Source organism: Puma concolor, chromosome F2 (genome assembly GCF_028749965.1).
Source record: "Puma concolor isolate L17-30 chromosome F2, mPumCon1.1.hap2, whole genome shotgun sequence".
NCBI lineage: Eukaryota > Metazoa > Chordata > Mammalia > Carnivora > Felidae > Puma > Puma concolor.
This window is the reverse complement of record NC_141684.1, coordinates 16,468,849-16,491,067: the sequence shown is the minus strand read 5'-3', so window position 1 is coordinate 16,491,067 and position 22,219 is coordinate 16,468,849. Positions and strand designations below refer to the sequence as shown.

At 42.8% G+C, this 22,219-nt stretch overlaps 1 protein-coding gene across 1 annotated transcript in view; it reads left to right on the top strand.

The window, feature by feature from the left end:
- Positions 1–22,219, top strand: part of FER1L6 (fer-1 like family member 6) — a 156,230-nt gene that overhangs the window by 132,667 nt on the left and 1,344 nt on the right. The window contains exons 36-40 of the mRNA XM_025922674.2: positions 2,372–2,460; positions 2,947–3,045; positions 5,672–5,913; positions 7,344–7,507; positions 20,316–20,416. Of these exons, the coding sequence (XP_025778459.2) occupies positions 2,372–2,460; positions 2,947–3,045; positions 5,672–5,913; positions 7,344–7,507; positions 20,316–20,416 (695 nt within the window). The remainder of the gene's footprint in view (positions 1–2,371; positions 2,461–2,946; positions 3,046–5,671; positions 5,914–7,343; positions 7,508–20,315; positions 20,417–22,219) is intronic.

Genomic DNA, 22,219 nt, shown 5'->3' with positions numbered 1-22,219 from the left:
GGGTGGGGGTACTATTGGCATTTAGTGGGTAGAGGTCAGAGATGCAACTAGACATCCCATGCTGCACGGACGGCCTTCTGCAACAAAGAATTATTCAGCCCAAAATGTCAATAATGTTGAGGGTGAGAAGTTCTGCCCTAAAGCCAGAGTTGGATTTAGTGCTTTTTGCTTTTTTAATGGATTTGAGTTATCAAACTCTGGAAAGAATGCTGATATTTGAGAAGCCAAAAGACCTTGTCCAGAATCTATCAGTAACTTCACAGTTCACTAGTTTTCCCAGAGAAGCAATAGCTGGTGACTTATTTTGAAGAACTGGCAAGAGGAAGTGTGTGGAAAAAATAACCAGAGATCTGGGTTATGAGTGAGAAGGGAAGAGAAGATCAACTTTATTAAGAGCCTTCTTAATATGTACTTATCAACCATAGGTACATAATTAATATGTACTTATGTACTAAGCCCTTTACATAAAATCTCACCTAATTAGGATGACCATAGAATTGTTTATCCAAATGATGACCATTTTCAGAGTGAAAGAGGCCACCAGGGACACCACCAGGATTTTCCTAGACAAATAGGGGCATGTGGACCACCTTACTCTTACTCCTTAATGCAGCCTCATGATGTACTTACTATGATCCTTACTTTTAAGATGCAGACATTGAGGTTCAGAGGGTTTAAGTAGCTTGCTCAAAGTTAATCGGCAGCTAAGTAGTAGAGCTGGGGTTTTACCCAGGCAGTTTGAGTTATACTCCTGTCCCAGCCCTGGACTCCCTCACCGTGTCACTTGGTCAAAACATACAAGCTTGACTCTAATGGAGCAGGAACACCCACACTGCAATTTCAGTGGTGTTGGGGTGTAGCACTAGTGACAACACGTGTGGGAGAGTGCCTTGAAAAGATAAGCTCTATCACATGTAGAAGCCTATGATTGTTTCCTGAAATTTACTACCAGATATTTAAAATCTTTTGGTTACTGGTATCTTTCATTTTACTGTGTGGCTGTTTGGTTACAAGTGAACGTTGATATCTCTTTAGGATTGTAATCCTTCGTTAATTGGTCCTTCTCTTCCCAAATGCTCTTTGCTGACATTGTCCCTTCCCCAGGAAAGCTCTTGTCTTTTCTGGCCAAAGCCTCTCCTTCACCTAAATCCTACAAATCCTCCCTGCTCTGTTGGAAGCCAGCCTGCCTGCCTTCCTTCCTTCCTTCCTTCCTTCCTTCCTTCCTTCCTTCCTTCTTCTTTCCTTTCCTTCCTTCCTTCCTTCCTTCCTTCCTTCCTTCCTTCCTTCCTTCTTTTTTCCTTTCCTTCCTTCCTTCCTTCCTTCCTTTCTTCCTTCCTTCTTCTTTCCCTTCCTTCCTTCCTTCCTTCCTTCCTTCCTTCCTTCCTTCCTTCTTCTTTTCCTTCCTTCCTTCCTTCCTTCCTTCCTTCCTTCCTTCTTCTTTTCCTTCCTTCCTTCCTTCCTTCCTTCCTTCCTTCCTTCCTTCCTTCCTTCCTCCCTAACTTCCCTTCCTTCCTTCCCTTCTTTCCCTTCCTTTTTTCTTATAAAATCTCCCCTGACCATCCCAGTCCTTATTGGTCACTCACCTTCTTGCCTGAGCTGATGGAGTACTTAGAATGTATACAACAGAGCTGAGCATTGAATCCACTGCACCTTCTCCCCACATGGGCTCTCGGATCCCTTGCAACAGGGTAAATTCTGATGCATGGAGTCCAAAGCAAGGGATAGGAGGCCTTATTCTGCCACTAGTTAGCCACAGGATTCATATCATTTGACTTCCCTGAGTCTTAGTTGTTTTGTTTTAATGTGTAACACGGGCGGGTGGCAGGGTAAGCAGTAATGGAGATAATGATGTTAAGGCACATTGGAAACAATGAAGCATGATCCTTCTGACAGATAGTATTACCTTTTTAGTCCTTAGGAGTTTATAGAAAAAGCAGAGTCTCTGGAGTCAACAGACAAAGGTTGAATCCAGACTCTGCTACACATTGTCTGTGTAAGTGTGGGCAAGATGTTTTCTCATCTGTCAAGTAGGAATAATAACATCTACCCACTGAGGATATTGGGAGAATTGATGTAATGTTTATCAAATACACAGCACTGTGTCTACCCCATTGTAGGTGCTCAATAAGGGTTAGCTTATCCTTTACCTTCTTCTTAACATATGCTCTAATTCTTAACAGAAATGTAAGTTCTGTCTTTGTCAACAAATATTCTAAACATGTATAATATGAATAATATCCATATGACATGATAAGATATGATATGATATATAGCTAATATCCATTTCTAGTAAAGGGATATGTTAAAACCATGAAGTCAGTTGCCCATGCAATACCCCCACCAGAGTTAAAGGAGATCTTTTCTTAAAAAGGGCCGCCTGCAGATGTGGGTGGACATGTTTCCCAAAGATATGCCTCAACCTGGACCTCCAGTTGACATTTCGCCAAGGCAACCGAAAGGGTAAGTCATCTGCAGCCCTACATTCAGGGGAAGAGACCATGGTAGCAGACCAAAAGACCATGACATTTGATCAATTACATTGATTCTTGCATTGTAACATTGGTTACATTGATCAGTTGGCACCTGATAATCACATCTCATTCCCATCTGGCCATTTACAGCAGGGGCAAGTGATAGTAATGGTAACAGTGGTGATGATTGAAATGGTGGCCCCTGTTTTATGTAGGGGCTACGGAGCTTCAATATTCTGCAACATTCTGAAAAACATCAGCTAATGGAAGGAATTTCTGCTCAGAGAACTTCATGTCCTTGGTGATTCAAGCTGGGACACTTGGTTTTGATGGAACCAAGACCTTAAGTGTTGATATTTTTGAACTTGGTAATGTTGAGGAAGCCTATAGACTCACAGGAATTCCAGAATCCCATAGACACCAGCTGGTTCAGCTTTCAAGGTCTTCAGCCTAATGCTGCCTTCCCTTATCCCAGGTATGAATTGAGGGTAATCATCTGGAACACTGAAGATGTCATTTTAGAGGATGAGAATATCTTCACAGGACAAAAGTCAAGTGATATTTATGTTAAAGGGTAAGGTCATCAACAAACTCCATGCCCCCTTTTCTTCCCCTCCTTCCTCCTTTAACCCCTAACTGAACCTATGCCTCCTGGAAGATAGTCCTCCCACCTCCCATAGAAGGAGTTCATCTTACTCACCTTCTTAGATAAGGTCACTTCCTTTGTCAAATATTCTTTGGTCACTTTGCTAAGAATTATTATCTTATAAAAATATTTTTGTGAGGAAATATTATATAAACATCTCTTTTCAGTTAAATGTTGGATACCTAAGCTTTTTGAGTGACATTCAAAATACCTTTACACCTGAAACAAGTAGAGAGATGTGGCACCAATGATGAGAGATTCAGTGTTAAGGACATTGTAAGACTAATACAGAAGCTAAAAGTCACACCTTACTCTTCGCTAGTTCTACCAAAAGGAAAGATGCCAACCTAGAACTCAGGAAACCACATTTTCCCCCTCTCCCTCCCTCCCTCCCTCTCTCTCTCTCACTCTCTCTCATATTGGCTATGACACAAACACCTTGGTACGCTTCCTTTGAGCCCTTAATCATGGAGGGAAATGAGATGGTAAAGTGATTCAAACATGTCCCCTTAGATAAAACCCATCTCAGAAGCAGTGAACTCATCTCACCTCGTTTTGGTACGTCTTTGCCTTCTCCAAACAAGAAACGTTTTTCTTTATTGACTCCATTTCTAGTATGCCATTGAATCTTGTCCATTTTGCTTTACAAATAGTCACCAGCACTGTCCATTCTCCCCGTCTTCACCACACCACAACCATTTCCCTCCATCATTTCTTGCTGGGGCCACCGAAGTACCAATACCATGTGGCTTGGTCTCTCCGTATTCACTCTTGACTCTGATAATGTGTTCTCTATGTTGAACCATGGGTTATCTTTTCAAAGCATAATCTGATCAAGTCAACCCTATACTTTAGGCTCTTTAATGACGTTCTATTTTCTCTGGATAAAGATTTAGATCCCTAATATGTCCTAAAGTATCCTGTATGACTAGCCCCTCCTATCTCTACAGCCCCATCTTGTTTTCTGCTCTTTAGTGATGCTGAGCTTCTTTCCCTTGTTATATGCACATCTCTCAGTGGTGACTTCTGCCACCCCCTCCATCCCTCCGTCCCCTTCCCTCTATGGCTACAGCTCTATGAAGGCAAAGGCCATCTCTGTGCTCCCATCACTCCTCTAACAGCTAGCACACTCCTTGGCTCATAATGGATACCACATATAGATTGGCTGAGGGAGCACAATCTTTACCTAAATAATTGCATCCATACTCTGAGTGGTAGCGCTCCTCTGGGATGTGGAAGTTCTTTATCTTTCCCTGACTTGTGGGGAAGGGATGTCTGCTTTCAGAAAGCAAATGGTTTGGAATTATCAATTAGTTTGAATTCAAAGCACCTATTTGCCCAGTAATTCACCATGGATAAAGCACTAGGGGAAAATGTATTAATCGCAGCTTACTCTAAACTGAGGAGGGAGAGCAGATGACACTAAGAGGAGATAACATTATATATAATTTGGAGGACACAAAGCACTTTACAGCTATTACCTCATATAATTCTTCAGAGCAACCCTATGAACTAGGTGCTGTCATTGCTTCTACTTTCCAAATGAAATAGAGGCACAGAAGGGTTAGATAGCTTATCCATGGCTTTCCGGGTAGTAATGGCAGAGCCAGGATTAGAATTCAGGTGGGTGCAGACAGGCTTCTACCCTCTGTGCCACATTGATCCAGACCTCTGGGTTTTGGAGGCCCAGAACCAGAGAGGAGGGGGCCAATCATAGGCCTGATACCAGGGGTCTAAACCAGACCAATTAGAGAGGCCCCAGGGCAATGGGTGCAGAGGTGGTACCCTCACTAAAAGTGCCCAGAGGGAGAGGAAACTCAGATTACACTTTCCCTTCACATTTCCTGAGTTTTCCCTCTTTTTTAAAAAAATTTTTTTAACGTTTATTTATTTTTGAGACAGAGAGACAGAGCATGAACGGGGGAGGGTCTGAGAGAGAGGGAGACACAGAATCTGAAACAGGCTCCAGGCTCTGAGCTGTCAGCACAGAGCCGGACGCGGGGTTCGAACCCACGAACCGTGAGATCATGACCTGAGCCGAAGTCGGATGCTTAACCGACTGAGCCACCCAGGCGCCCCTTCCCTCTTTTTTTTAATGTTTATTTATTTGTTTTGAGAGAGAGAGAGAGGGAGGGGCAGAGAGAGAGAATCTCAAGCAGACTCCACCCTGTCAGCACAGAGCCCAATGTGGGGCTTGAACTCATGAACCATGAGATCATGACCTGAGCTGAAACCAAGAGTCAGCTTAACTGGCTGAGCCACCCAGGTGCCCCTGAGTTTTCCTTCTTTATTGCATGGGGCTTCAGGGCTATCCCAGAGCAATTGAAGACATTTCCCAAATCTAGCTTAGAATGAGAATCTTGTTTCTGTTTCAGACCCTTTGACTCCTATTTGTCTCTTTCAGATTTGATGGAAACTTCCATCTGAATCTAACTATATCATCATTTGAAAACTATGAGCTGTGGCCACATTAAACTAGCTAAATCACTCTTGATTATACTGATGCCTGAATAATGGACTCAGAGTGTGTAATTCTTTTTCTGTGTTCGCTCAGGTGGATAAAGGGTTTGGAAGATGACAAGCAGGAGACAGACGTGCATTACAACTCCTTGACTGGCGAGGGGAACTTCAACTGGCGCTTCCTGTTTCCATTTCAGTACCTCCCAGCTGAGAAGCAAATGGTCATTACGAAGAGGGAGAACATCTTTTCCTTAGAGAAGATGGAGTGTAAGACACCAGCCGTGTTGGTGCTTCAGGTTTGGGATTTTGAAACACTGTCCTCAGATGACTTTCTGGGTAAGCCGGTGACTTCGTAAAGCTCAGATTAATGTTAAGGGTTTTGTCCCAGTTTGGGGAGAGTTCGGTCTGATTTAGCTACAAGGATAATTTCGGTGCAATTTATGATAGCAAAAAATTTAGAAACACTCCAAATAGCCAATCGTAGGGGATTGGCTGAGTAAGTTACAGGACATCCTTATGGTGGAAGATTATTTATTTATTTATTTATTTAGCGCAAGTGGAGGAGGGGGAGCGAGAGAGGGAGACACAGCATCTGAGGCAGGTTCCAGGCTCTGAGCTGTCAGCACAGAGCCCGATGTGGGGCTTAAACTCACAAACCGTGAGATCATGACCTGAGCTGAAGTCAGACGTTTAACTGCCTGAGCCACCCAGGTGTCCCAGAAGATACATTTCAATCAGATTTAAAATCATCTTTGCTCTACCACTAAGAAGCCTGTTAAATTTTGAGCTAGTTACTAGTCCCCTCTGTACCTCAGTTTTCTCCAGTTGTAAAATGGAGATAGTAATATTACATACCTCAGAGTGTGTTTAGAGCTGTACATGTGATAATATAATTTAAAAACTCATACATAATAAGCACCCAAAAAGTGATAATCCTGCAGCCATTAAAAATATTCATTTAGTGAGTTGGAAGTTATACAGGATGCACTAAGTGAACAAAGAGTGTAGAAAAAAATTCCCTTTCTGTAAAATATATGTTTATATGTATCAGAGACAGAGGTAATCAGGGACAGGCAAAGAAACAATGACTGTCATAGGATAAGAACTAACGAGAGCAGTGGTCAACTTTGGGGGGATGGCATTTTATGGAAAATTTTTCTATTAATTTTTTGCTTATGTGTGTGCTCTAAATGCTTATAATTAACAAATATTATTTCTGTACTAGGGAAAGGTTATTTAAGAGAGAGAGAGAAAATACTCTCATGTCCTTATCTTCCCCTCTGTAATATTCACTCATCGCAAATACTTTGGGGGAGCCCACTAAGTCTTGGAGAGTAGCTACAGAGATGATAAGGCTTGGTCCCCCACCTGGAGGGGGTTAGTGGACTCAGAGGAAAGTGAGCTGGGGGAGGAGGTTCTTATAGGTGGATCCACACTAAGGCAGAGGAGAGCTCAGAGGATAGGCACGTAATCCCACACATTCAGGGAGTAGATAAGATGCCCAGCAGCGATGACACCTGACACTGAGGCTTGAAAGTTATATATTGTAGCTCTGCCCCTGTCTACTACCTGCTACATTTGGTACATGTCTTGGTCATATTTGTATCCCCAAAACCTAGCACATGCTAGTGACCCCATGTGTACTGGTTGAATGACCAGTGAGTGAATGGATGGATGGATGAATGAATGAACGAACGGGTGGGTGAATAATTGGTGGTGATGGATTCTAAAGCCCTTCTGTAACTGTTAAGAGCATCTCTTCACAGGCTCCCTGGAAATGAACCTCAATAGCTTCCCCCGAGCCGCCAAGACTGCCAAAGCCTGCGATCTCGCCAAGTTTGAAAATGCAAGCGAGGAGAGCAAGATCTCCATATTCCAGCAAAAGCGTGTGCGGGGCTGGTGGCCTTTTGCTAAAAGCAAAGAACTCACAGTAAGTGGCAGCTGTAGGAGAGGGGGTTGGGAGGCAGACAGGGGACACCATGCCCTTTAAATGAGTCATTTTGTAAACTTCGATTGGAGTGCCTTGAAGTGGCACAGAGTGCTTTAGGGCAAAGGTTCCGCTGAGAAGCAAGAATTTTGAAAATTTTATAAATGCATTAAGCTTCTGTATTTCAGCATACTTGATTTAATAGCCATGTCAGGGTGGTTTTCTAACTTCTTGGCTTGAATGTATGCCCCTGGCATTATTTTTTTTCCCCAACGTTTCTTGAAATTATGCATGAAGTCTTGACTAATGTACAATTTTAATGGAATGACCTCATCCCTTCACCCTTAAATGCAGAGACTCCATTTTAAGAGTGATCCAGACTTTTAAAATTACCTTGAGAGGGTAGCAGCAGGGAGAGCCATTTCCCCTTTCCCTGCGTTGCCAGCCCAGTCTGGACTGTACATGGTGCAGGGGCTCAGCTCATTCACAAGTATTGTGAAGGAAGTTCTTGCAGCCTTCTTGGTCTTCTGAAAGGGAGAGTGGATGACCCACTTGAGAAAAGGGACTGCATTGGTGGCCCCTTTCTGTGCTGCCTTCTCCTCCTGGAGAGAACACATTCTCCCCTCCTCTCCTGTACCTAGTGGCAAAAGCACACCTGGGTTGTATCCCTTGTGGCCACACTTGTTTTTCTCTTGCTGCTCTAGGGGCCCAGTGAGGATGAGGCAAGGATTCCCTTTGCACCTGACTCAGTAAATGGCTGGTGCTGGCCTTACTCTGTGGCATCTAGTCTTATTGTGTTTTGGAGGAGGTTTTCTCTTCCTGCCATTCTCAGTTGAACCGCCTCTGATTGGTGAGGTTGGGTCAAGAGAATGAGGCTGTAGGCAGGCTCATTCTTCCCCCTCTGGCCAAGTACACGTTGAGGGTTTATTGCATGGCCACTTCTGTACTCTGTTCCAGGCCTCATGGCTTAGCACATTACAGATGTTCAGTCAATGAATTGATTGATGAATGGGTGAATTCAGAAATAGAGGAAGCATGGCCTCTATGTTCAACCAGCTCAGAGTCTAGCAAGAGGGACGGATGTGTTAACAACCCCATCGTGCATGAAGTAGTCAAAGCGTGTATGACCCAGGGAAGGAAAAGAGAGGAGGAAGGGAACCTGATTCTCTTTGAGGATGTCGAGGGTCAAGCAGAGCATCAGTTTTTCAAGAACAAAGGATGACGACAAGGTACTTTCTTGATGAAGAAGAGGGTAGATAACTACTTCAAGTAGAGGAACCATGAGGGGTGCAACATGGAGGCACCAAGTCTCCCCACATGGAAGGCTACCTGCCCACCAGTCAGAGTTGCCAGAGTGCGGTATGGGTTTGGGAAATGGGATTGCCAAGTCCCCAAATCCAAATTCGTGTGTTTTGACATAATTGCTGCTTCTATAAAATAATTGACAGTAATTATGTATGCATGATTACATAATGGCAGTCATTTATTCCACTTTTATAGCCCTTTAGAGTTTGCCAAGTACGTTCAGATCCCTTCTGTTATTTCATTTGACCCTAGTTGACTCTCTTTTAGTTTCTGTGTCACTTACTTCTTTCATTTCATGCAACACATATTTATTGAGCATCTATTAAGTGATAGGCCCTGGGAATAAAATATGAGTAATAACAGACATAGTCTCTGCCAGCATGGAGCCTACAGTCCAGCATCAAAGACTGACACACACAAATGCAGTCACTCACAGGCACACCAAGAAAGCAGATTCTTAACAAGGACCGGGGAGGAAACAACATGCTGAATTAAAGCATATCCACTGCAGGTATTCGCACTCCGTATGGTGGTTGGAGGCCTTTCTGTGACTGTGAAACTTTTAGGTTGAGGTCTGAAGAAGGAAAAGTAGTAGTTTTCCGTCAGAAAAACACAGAAGGAAATGTGTTACCAAGTAGACACCACAGGCAGAGGCCCTGAGGTGAGAATAAGTTTGGTGAGAGGGAGAAACTAAAGTAAAACAAACCAACCCTCCTCCCTCCCCTGACCCCGTCATGAGCAGAGCATGGGAGGGAGTGAGGGTGCAGCAGAGGGGAGACCAGAGCCGGATCATGCAGACCACGACGCCATATTGAAAAGTTTGGGTTTTATTCTCAGAGCAATGGGAAGCCACTGAATGGTCAGGGAGGTGAGAGGATCTGAATGGCACAGGAAACACAAGTCTTCGCTGTTTATATGGACAGTGAGTGGGAGAGGGTCACAATTGGAGAAGGAGAAGAAGTAGGCAGAAATGTAGGAAGACAATGATAAAAATGTACCTGAAACATAAACCCGGAGAAGAGACGCTTTGGAGAAGGACAGTTGGGTTACTGTGTCAGATGCCCTTGAGTGGTCATATAAAAAGCAGAGAGTTGTCCATTGGATTTAGCAACCTGGAGGTCATGGCGACCTTTTGAAAGGGAGTGTTGTAAAGGCTCATAGCAGCACTCTTCACGATAGCCCAAGAGTGGAAATGTCCAAAGGTCCCTCGACTCATAAATGGATAAACAAAAGGTGATACAGCCATACAATGGAACATAATTCAGCCATAAAAAGGAAGAAAGTGCTGATTCGGCCTCCAACATGGATGGACCTGGAAAACATGCTCAGTGAAAGAAGGCAGTCCCGAAAAACCACATACAACATGATTCTATTTATGGGAAATGTCCAGAATAGGTAACCCATAGAAAGTAGATTGGTGGTTGCCAGGGGCTGAAGGGAAGGGGAATGCAGAGTGGCTGCTAACCGGCACAGATTTCTTTTGGGGGGTGATAAAAACGTTCTGGAATTAGTGCTGATGGCTGTACAGCTTTGTGATTATACTAAGATCTACTTTATTGTGCACTGCAAAAGGGTGAACTGTATGGCATGGGAATTATATCTCAATATATAAAAAGCAAGACCCAGGTCGCCTGGGTGGCTTAGTTGGTTGAGTGTCTGACTTTGGCTCAGGTCATGATCTCAGGGTTCATGAGTTTGAGCCCCGCATCGGGCTTGCTGCTGTCATCGCAGAGCCTGCTTCGGATCCTCTGTCCCCCCCCCCCCACCTTTCCCCTGCTTGCTGTCTCTCTCTCAAATAAATAAATAAAAGGTGGTGTTGGCAGAATGGTGAGGACTGACACAGGTTAGCACGCACTGTGGAGCGAGTGGGGATAAGCTAGTGGAGACAGCATGTGTAGACTCTGGAAGCCTTCATAATTCCACCTTCACTCCTACCCTCAAACTGCGCCAGCCACCCTCAGCGACTCTCGTTCCCCAGCCGCTCCCTGTTCGGTCCCATACCCTTGCTCTTGTGTCAGCTGGTGCTTCTGCCTCGAATGCCTTGGCTCCCTTCTTCTCGGGGAAAACTCCTCCTCCTTACGTATTTTGAGACTCCATTGAGCAGTCACCTCCCTCTGGGAAGCCTCCCCGGTACCCTGGCTGGGAACAGGCTTGCCCACCTTCATGCTTCCAGAGCTCTGGTCACACAGATTTGCAATTGTCTGTATGTGTCACGGTTCCTCTGCTGGGAGCAACCTGAGCCCAGAGACTGTGCTTTCTCTTTTTGTTCCTTTTCAGAAGTTTTAGGGTCTAACGTGGTTTCTGGCGCATGGTACATGCTCAGTAAATTTTTACTGAATCAATCAATTCAGAAACAATTACAACACTGACCCAACAGTCAAAGAGATTATATGATTTCCTTCTCTTTTTATTCAGCGTACTGAGCACATAGAAAGTGTTCAACAAATCCTCTTTGAGAATAAATACATCAGCACACATTACTTGTAAGGCTAAGTGTCGCTGTAGAAACCAGAGGATAATGTGCCAAAGAAATAAGAGAAAAGAGAGGAAGGCTTTAATGGTGGGAGGTTCAGAGGATACAAATAAGTTGTTTGAGGACATATGGAGAATGGATGAAGGGGTGTTTAGGTTGTGAGAGTCTGTTTTTCTAGACTGCATTAAGTATTATGCAGTGGTTAAGACCAAAGATTTTAAAAACAGCTTAGGTTTGAATCCTGTCCTCTCCTAACTAGCTGTGTGACATGAGGCAACTTACTTAATCTCTCTGTGCCTCAGCTTCCATATCTCTAAAGTGGGGATTCATAATATATACGTATCTCATGGGGTTTTAGCAGATAAATGAGTCCATATACATTAAGTGTTTAGAACCGTGAAAAGAAACGAAGACCTACTGAATGAGAACAGGCTCTTTATTTAGAGCTTTGCTATGACAAGAGTCAGCTACCATCATCCAGGTTTGATGGAGATTCCGAGACAGGGGAGTTGGGAAGCTTTCTGATGGAAAAAAGAGAAGGTTTCAGGTTTGCTCTGTTTGGAGGTGGTTGGCAGGTGGAGTAACTAGAAGCGGGGCATCCTGTGTGACCGGATAAGGGAGAATATTGAGGGGGGGCCCCAAAACTAGGGAATCAGCCTCAAACAGGCAACTTGGAGACGGACACCCACAGAAACTGGGTGGGAGGGGTGCTGTCCCCCTTGATGTGTAATTTTCAAAGAGATGGCTCCCAGGTCTTCGGGAAAGGCAGTTCCTGGGTGTTAAAGACAAAGAGCCTATCTAGTATTTAAGAGGATTTATACCCACTTCAAAGAGAGGTGAAAGGGCTTACAATTACAGTTTCTACAGTGATGCTCTTAGAAAAAGGAGAGGGAAATCTCTTCCTTTACTTTCCACAGGAATGGTAAGCCTTTTATTTTTAATTTTTAATTTGGTTTTGTCCTTACACATCCTAAAGGGAAAATGAGAATTGACTTCATCCCCACCCACCCGGAAGCCCACAATCCCGGGTATAACCCAGCTGCCCCTCGTCCTCTCTCTCCCTAAAGGAACCAGTAACCACACGGAGGAAGCTAAACCAGTAGCCCCCTCCCTGTGTGGCAGGGAGCTGGACCAGCTGGGAGTAAAGTGGCGAAATGGAAAACCTCTGTTGGGGTCCACCACGTCCTGAGGTCCTTCCATCTCTGAGTCTCAGTTCCCACGTCTGTAAAAGGAGTGGGTTGAACTGGGTGCCTGCAAGGTGCCGTTCTAGCATGGACACCCTCTGCTTCTGAACTTCCCCACCGCCCCCCCCCCCCCCCCTTCCTGAAGGCAGCAGTCAGGAGGTCACTGTTCCATTCCAGTCACCAGCTGCCCAGCAGGGATTTGCTTACAGCCCCTGCCACCTGCCAGGCTTATTTTTAAAGCTGCTTATCTGTACACTCAGGCAGTGTAATTTAGACATTTGGATCACAAAGCTCCTAGTGTGGAATTTGGCTGTCCTTATAGTAAGAAGAACATCTCCAGGTGGGATTTCCAAAGAATGGGTGCCCTTGGGACGAGGGGAATGTGTATTGAACAGGTGCTTCGTGAGACACATTGTACTGTTGCATTGTATGTGTTATCCTACTAAAAGCAACCTTTGAAGAAATCACTTCTTTAGAAGATGAAGATCAAGAAGTTTCTTTTACAGGTTAATCCTGTAAATTGACTACTAAATAGCCCAGCTAAGTCTCAAGAACACCAACAACTAAAACTAAAAGGATCCACATAAAGACAGATACCATATGTTTTCACTCTTATGTGGATCCTGAGAAACTTAACAGAAGACCATGGTCTTAACAGAAGACCAACAGAAAAAAAAAAAAAAAAGAGGTTAGAGAGGGAGGGAACCAAAACATAAGAGACTCTTAAAAACTGAGAACAAACTGAGGGTTGATGGGGGGTGGGAGGCAGGGGAGGGTGGGTGATGGGCGTTGAGGAGGGCACCTGTTGGGATGAGCACTGGGTGTTGTATGGAAACCAATTTGACAATAGATTTCATATTTTAAAAAAATTAAAAGGGAGGTTTCTGTGTTTCTAGTTTAGCGTGAAAACAATTGTCAGTGGCTACGATAGCCACACGCTCATTCACTAGACGGTAAAGGTTCAACAATGAATAAGACAAATTCCTGGCATCCAGAAGTTCACAGCTTAGCCGAGGAGGTGGTAGACACACAGATCATCTAAATAGTATGTAACCAATTCAGATTCTCTAGGAGCAGAGTGGGTATTTTCATGTGAAGATTATTTTAAGACAGAGTAGGTAATATGCATTTATAGGAAATTTAAAAGACACAAGAATGTAGAAGGGAAGAAATAGTACCCACATGCACACAACCCAAAGAAAGCTATTGCCAATGTCTTGGTTATTCCCAATTTGTGTGGATTTTGGTCAATTTTACATAGTAGTGATCATTCCATATGAAAAATAGTGTCTTTGTGGGGGGGCTTGATGTCCTATTGAGCAGTCCCCTACATTGTATTATCAGTGTTATTATCAACTCTGTATTCTCAAAAGAGAAGTGCTCAAAATAGTTTAGTCTTTGTGTTTTTCTTCAACATTTATTCATTTAAAAAAGTGAAGCATGTGGAAACGTTGAAAGAATAGGACAGTGATCGACCATATATCCACCACCTAGATTCAACACTTGTTAATACTTCGCTGTACCGATTTTGTCTATATATGTGAGTATATAGTCTCGCCTTCTCTCCTCTCCACACACACATGTACTTATTGGCTGAACCATTTGAGAGTAAACTGTAGACATTCCAACACTATACCTTGTTAAAAAAGATATTCAAACAGATACATATAACGATCTAATTGGCTTTATTAAACAATTCATGAATAGGGTCGCGTCCATCTAGCAAGTAGGGGAACTCCCCCAACTTAAACAAAAGGAAGGTTTTTAAAGGCAAAGAGAGGGCATAAAGAAAGGAATTTATTGGCAGGAAATGCATTATTTGGGCAAGGTGCCCTCCTAAGAGGAACCAAAGGGGGTCTATCAATAAATTTCCAGATTGAAATTCCATATTAGCTGATTGAAGGTTAAATTCCTGGGTTGGGGAGGGGACTATAGTGAGGGACATATTAAGTCTTGATTTGTTGACATGGGTCTTAACCTATGGGCCTGTGGTTTTCTTTTTAACAATTCCTGAATACTTCAGCATACATCACCTAAGGATATGGTCATTCTTGTCCATAACCACAGTGCCATCATCACATATAAGAAGTTAATAATTATTACCTAATCTGATATCTATACCGTATTCATTTTTCCAGCTATAAGGAGGATACCCTATTACCCTCAAGATGTATTTTATAGCTCTTTCTTTTTCAAAACAGATTCAGTCATAATTCACGTGTTGCTTTGGTCTATTTTGTCTTAGAACAGTCTCCCACCATTTTTGTCCCCGTGACATTACCTATTTGATGAAAATAGGCCTGACTTGCCCCATCGTTTTCTCATGATGAAGCTTATCTTATTCTCTGACCCTACATTTCTTATGAACTAGAAGTTAGGTATAATGGCATTATCAGGTTCAGGTTAAACATTTTTGGTAATACTTAAGACCTGATACTGTTTATTTCATATTGAATCATGCCAGGAGGCACATGCCCTCAGATGGCCTCACTAGTGGTGATGCTGTGTTTGCTCACTTGGTCACGTTGGTAACCATGAGATCTCTTCATTGTAAAGGTACATTTTCCTCTTTGCAATTAGCAAGTAAGCAATGGGTGACACTTTAATACTGTGGGAAATTACTGTCCTGCCACCACCTTTCACCCAATGGTGATCTTGATTATTTCATTAGTGTTGCAAAATGATTTTTCTAATCCTTTCTTCCTCCTTTACCCATTCCTTCTTTCTTTCCTTCCTTCCTTTCATCCATCCATCCATCCATCCATCTCTATCTACCTGTCTGTCTGTCCTCTAGCTATCTAGGTATCCACCCACCCAGCCAGCCATCTATCAATATATCCCTATCATCTTTCTATGTGTCTAATTCTATCATTCTTTTTCCATTTATTGGTAAGAATTCTGAGGAGAGCACTTGTTGGGATGAGCGCTGGGCATTGTATGTAAGCCAATTTGACAATAAATTATATTCATAAAAAAAGAATTCATCTGTTAAGAAGAGCTTTCTCTCAACAAATTGAGATAAATTATAGTCACCATCTCTTCGAGAAAAAAAAAAGACAGGATAAATGTTTAATTCTCTTCATCAATTACCACATTTTAGAGTCAAGGATTGGTTCAAAAGAAACCAAAAAATGAGATTTTTTTCCCCCCTTGCATCTTTTTCCCCTGGTATCATTATGGACTTACGTATTTAAAAATATTTTTTCTAGTTCTGCAAAGGACCTAGAAATGAAATCACCGAGTAGTAAGAAGACTTCTAGCAATTGGATCCTGGTTTCTAAATACCCGTCTCTACTGACAGAACCAGGTATCTTTGGCTGACTCCAAGTCTAGGACAGATAGAACACAAGATGAGCCTGGGATGTATCCTTGTGACAAATAGGACAGTTTGAACATCCAACAGAATAATGACTGTGCTTTGCATGTTAAGATTTTTCTGAGTTTTGAATTATTTTCTTAATTTATCTGCCCACAAATGGAATTTCTGGAGTATGATTATTTAAGGTAATATACACACACTTACATGGACGTTACATGTATGCATGCATACATGTGTGCATATACATGTATGTATACATGCGTGTGTTCCTCTCCCTAAAGGACTTTGCCACACACATCCCCACCATTAAAGTATGAAAATGCTTTATCTCATACCAGTGAAAGTCGTGGTTTTAAAAAAATGTTTATTTATTTTGAAAAAAGAGTGCAAGTGTGGTGGGGGAGGGACAGAGAAAGAGGGAGGGAGGGAATCCCAAACAAGCTCCAGGCTCGGCACAGAGCCTGACGTGGGGCTCGATCTCATGACCATGAGATCATGACCTGAACTGAAATCAAGAGTCTGACCATTAACCCACTGAGCCACCCAGGTGCCCCAAGAGTCGTGCTTTAATAAGCAATCATTATTGGTGAAGAAGGCATGTCTGACCTAAAGGACCTCCCCCCCTCCTCCCAGGGCATCCACTCTCTGAGCTCGGTGAAGTTTGAAGTCCATAAATAACACGCTCAGTACAACCAATCCAGTCTTTCCAGGACCTTTCCTTATCATTTTCTAACATCCATAGATGTCATTAGGTTAACAGATAGTTCTCAAGCTGTCCATTTTTTTTCTAGCTCTGATTGAAAATTACATTTGGAGGCTATTATTAGCTTAAGACCTCTCCTTGGTGCTTGGTTGAATGTCAATAATTAAAATAAAACTGAGAACCCCGTGTGTGGAGAGATACGGAATGAGGAGTGGCATTTATCAGAATATGTCAGTAAACACTTTCTTCCTGCTGCCTGTGTGATATCAGAAAAAATGCTCTGTGACCACTCGAGCAGGGTGGGTAAGTGGGGGCAAGGCTCTTCGTGATAATAACCAATGACTTCTGTGCCTAGGGCAGAATTAATTTCATATTCTCTGCTTCAATTTTCTTTGCATCTTTCCCTCTGTGGGAATCTGGATTTTCTCTGGGTGTTTTCTATGGGGGAGAAGATGTTTCCTGTCAAATTATGTGTTTCCATCCATGAAATAGTGTTGAAGGTAGCAACTATAATTTTTTAAGAGTTTACTATTTACCAGACACTAGGTTGAACACTCTATATGTGTTATTTCATTCATTTTTCAAAGCAAGTCTGTGGGTAACATCTCAGGACAGTGAGTTGGAAGCCCATAACTCACCCAAGGGAGCACAGCTAGCAAATGACAGAGCCGAGTGTCAAATGCCGATCTGTCTATCCCAAATCCTATTTCACTCAGCTTTTACACTATGCTATGCTATGCTACACTGTAATAATCCTTATGCTACCCAAGGTTATCCCTTAGATGGAAGCCAAAAACATGTTATAATGCCTGGGCCACGGCAGTGACGATGGAGCTTCTCTTGAACATTTCAAAAAAAGACACCTTTATTCAGTGTTATAAATAGCTTGTTTCTTTTCTTCCACAAAAAAGGGACTCTTGGACACATTAAATAGCAGAGGATACGATTTGGTGTCATAGCACCTTGGTGCACATCCTGGCTTTGTAACACAAGTTAGCAAACATCATCTTGGTTTCCTCAGGTATAGAATGGGAATAAAAATGTTGTCTACTTTGCCAGTTGTCAGAAGGTTTAAATGGAATAATGTACTTGTGAAGCACCATGCAAGTTATACAGCACAGTGGCTGGCCTGATTATTAAACAGTGCACAACGAAGAGGCAGCTGTGACCCTCTTACCCTCTTACTCTGGTCCTAACTTATCCACGGTTGACTTTTGTCCTCTCTACCAAAATTCTGGAGCCCAGCAGTTGGCTAGCAACTCTTAAGCTGACTCTCAAATACAGAGGATTTGGATGAGGTTCCTAGCATATAAATATACTGCTCAGTAGAGCTTATTAGGTCACCTCTGAAAGACCTCTGGAAATAAGCCCTTTCTGCATATTGGAAACCTCTCTGCCATGAGTGGTAGGCTGGCCTCTTGGGTTTCTTCCAGCCGTCAAGCCTTGCAGGGGCTCCTGTCTTTCATGAAAACTAGAATTTGCATTAAAGCACATCTGGCCATTTGACAGGTATGGAATCTGAGGCCCAAGAAGACAAATGCCTTTAAGTGACAATTATGAAGCCATGAGCCAATCATCTTATGTTAGAGTTAGGAAAGTCCTTGTAAAACTTTGAGTCCAATTATCGGGCAAATCCATGAAGAAATTGGGAGGCAGCCTGCTCTCATGGAAAGAGCATGAGGTTTGGCATCATACAGACCTTGGTTCAAGTTCCAGTTGGTTGGCTTATTGACTGTGTGACTTTGGGAAAGTCATTTGATCTCCATTGCTTCATTTCTCCATCGATAAAAAGGAGACCTACTTTGCTTGTTGCTGAGATGGGTTGATGGATCAATTGAAGGGACATAGGCAAAGTGGGCATCCAATAAAGCATTGCAATCACAGTTCGAGTTATAGTATTATCACTCTACTGTTGATACAGGCAGAGTGGTGTGGGGTGACTAGAATGGACAGAAGCTTTATATTCCTTCTTCCTTGGTTTTCAAATGTTTCCTGAGTAGCTATGTGTGCAAGTCATTACCTATGGGGGTCAAGGTATGTCAACAGAAATGAGAGACTACATATACACATACTTTTAAGGAAAATTTCTGGATCATAGGACATGTAATGTGGTCTGAGTTGGGCCAGGGTTGTAGTCTAAAAAATGGATGAGACCACCTAGATTTGAACTCATGACTTCACTTGTAATAAGCCCATTGAATTTCTTGACTAATTCAGACATCCATGCCACTGCCTCTTCTCTGGGTTATCTTCTCTGGCTTCAACCCCACTCCAGATACAGTACTCCTCTCTAATTTATCCCATGATTACATTTTTGTGGGTGCCAGCAACCATCCTGCTTGTTAAGGAGTCCTGATATTTTGGGGGTGAATAGGTAAGTTAACACAGGCCCATTGGTTCATCAGAACCTTAAATATTTTTACTGGGATAGGAAATCAGGTTATGCCCCATCCATATGTAATTCCAAAAGACAAACTTTAATGACAAGCGTGGGTCTAAAATACTTCTATGATGTTCCAGTCCCCTACCAATTCTGTTACCTTGAATTTCAGTCCACAAAACCGAAGGAGAAGAGATAAGTTCTCCTTCACCAAGAACAGGAGCTCCAGGACATCAAGGATCCTATTTTTCTTTAAAAAAATTTTTTTAGCTTATTTATTTTTTGACAGAGAGAGAGAGAGCAGGGAGGGTAGAGACAGAGGGGGAGAGAGAATTTCAAGCAGGTTCTGTACTGTCAGCACAGAGCCCAACACAGGGCTCAAACTCACGAATCATGAGATCATGACCTAAGCCAAAATCAAGAGTCGGATGCTTAGCTGACTGAGCCACCCAGGGGCCCCAAGGATCCTGTTTTTCTTAATCATTAAGTTCCCATTGTCTAGAACAGTGTCTGACATTCAGGGGGTTCCCAAAAGTAGTGAATGACTGAATGAACAAGAAAGAATGACCCTTCCCTTTTGCAGTGGTCCTGTCTCACCCTTTGATAACCCAAGACTTAGATCAGTGCCAGTAACTGGCACAGCACTCTGAAGAAGCACATGACAATTTTCAAACCAGAAGGGCTGATTCTTACTGAAGGAGAAGGAAAGAGGAAGTGCAAGAATAGAAGGATAATTCTGGAAAAATTTGTGGAGACAACAGAGACAATGAAGGATGACAGAAAAGCCATTTGGCAAATGTAGGGCCACACCCACCAATTTCCTCTGGAGAGCTGACAGAGAAGAAAGATTGTAGCAGATTCAAAAGGGTTCTGTCACTTAAGTAATTAGTCCCCTTTCTAATTGCTACTGGGTTTTTCCTAAGTTTATTTTTTGAGAGAGACAGAAACAGCATGAGTGGGTGAGGGGCAGAGAGAGAGGGAGAGAGAGAGAGAATCTCAAGCAAGCTCCATGCTGTCAGCGCTGAGCCCGACACGGGGCTTGAACTCACGAAACTGAGATCATGACCTGAGCTGAAACCAAGAGTCAGATGCTTAACCAGTGGAGCCACCCAGGCATCCCTAATTGCTACTGGGTTTCTATAATCGGATATTGATTGAACGATTACAAATGAAATAGCACATTCAACCAAGTATATATGTGTCTTATGTGTACAGGTGGGACCTCTCCCTTCACAAAACTCAACAGCATCATCATTTCAGAGCTTTCACTGTTCATCGTAAAAATAGCTTCTCCCAGAACCAGGAAGGTAACGATTTTTCTCAAACTAAGGCAGCAGGATAGTCAAAATACTCCCTGGCATTCTCCCACACTGTACACTTCTAGAAGGTTGGCGTTGCTCCCGGCAGCTCTTTGTGACTAGAAACTGAAACTTTTGTCTTTGTGCAGGGCAAGGTTGAAGCCGAGTTCCACCTAGTTACGGCAGAAGAAGCTGAGAAAAATCCTGTCGGAAAAGCCCGGAAGGAGCCAGAGCCCCTGGCCAAGCCCAAGTGAGTGGGGTCGTGTGTAAGAGCATCAGAAATGGGAAAGGCCCTTTGCAGTCCCCATAGCCGAGGGTGGGGCATGTCTCTAGAGGGTCCCTCTGGCAGGACTGAGCCGCAAGAAGGCAGCTAATCCAGGTAGCTTTTTGTTGCGTTAATTGAGAAATACTCTAACAACAATACAGGCTGTTCGGAAAATGGAGAGGGCGCCTTTCTGTAATAATGGCACATAAGTGTTTCTAGAATAATTTCGTATATTTTTTCTACTCTTTTTTATGTGAATATGAATTCTACATGTGTTTTTTTCTACTTGTTCTCAAGTTACACACACACAATTGTCCTAATGTTTCATTTATCCTTGATGCAAAGTTTTGCTTTGTTGCCATAGTGGTCATGATTAGGATTTTTTAATACCTGTGGAATACTCTATAGATTTGATGCCCATAACTGACGTGGTTACCACCCCATAATTGGATAAATTTACTTCTTTCTTTTTCCATTATTGTAATATGATGAAAATATTTCCCTTTTATAAGTTACTACTTTAAAATGAATTCCCAAAAGTAGAATTACTAGAAGAAAGGGTTACCCTATTCAGTTTAATCCGTGGTTACATATCAATTAAAAAGTAAATACACACACACACACACACACACACACACACAGAGTAAATATAGGGGCATCTGGGTAGCTCAGTCGGTTGAGCATCCAGCTTCAGCTCAGGTTATTATCTCATGGTTTGTGAGTTCAAGCCCTGCATTGGGCTCGTTGTTGTCAGCACAGAGCCTGCTTCGGATCCTCTGTCCGCCTTTCTCACTGCTCCTCCCCTGCTCAAGTGCTCTCTCTCAAAAATAAAATTAAACAAAAAAAATTAAAAAATTTTTGTATTTAAAAAAAATTTTTTTAACGTTTATTTATTGTTGAGAGACAGAGAGACACAGAGCATGAGCAGGGGAGGGGTAGAGAGAGGGGGAGACATAGAATCTGAAGTAGGCTCCAGGCTCTGAGCTGTCAGCACAGAGCCCAACGTGGGGCTTGAACTCACAAACTGTGAGATCATGACCTGAGCCGAAGTCGGTCTCTTAACCAACTGAATCACCCAGGTGCCCCTAAAAATTTTTTTTAAAGTAAATATATGGGGTGCCTGGGTGACTCAGTCAGTTAAACATCCAACTCTTGATTTTGGCTCAGGTCATGATCCCAGGATTGTGGGATGGAGCCCCGTATTGGGTTCCATGCTGAGTGTGGAGCCTCCTTAAGATTCTCTCTCTCTCTCTCTCTCTCTCTCTCTCTCTCTCCCTCTCCCTCTCTCTCCCCACCCCCCACTCTTCTCCCCCACTTGCACATGCTCTCTCTCTCTGTGTCTAAAAAATTTTTAAAAACACTGAGTACATGTTGGGGCACCTGGCTGGCTCAATCAGTACAGCATCTGACCCTTGATCTCAGGGTCATGAGTTCAAGCCCCACGTCGGGTGTGGAGCCCACTTTAAAAAGTAAACATATGTAGATATGAAATATGTATACAAAAACTCTCTCAAATTGTATTTTCCCTACCCTTCCTGAGACCCCAAGCATCTGAAGACAAGTGGTCCCTTCTCTGTACCTACTTTTGATCTATCATAGTGTTAGAAACATAATGAGTACTTATTCATTAATTCAAAATTATTTGTTGAGCTCCTACAATGTATACCTACTTAAAAAACACTTTGAAGAATACTGAAGAAATGTAAGACCTAAGCTCTGTCTTCTAAGAGCTTCCAATCTGTTTAGGGAGAACACATAGACTCATAATTAACAGAGTATAGAACAGAA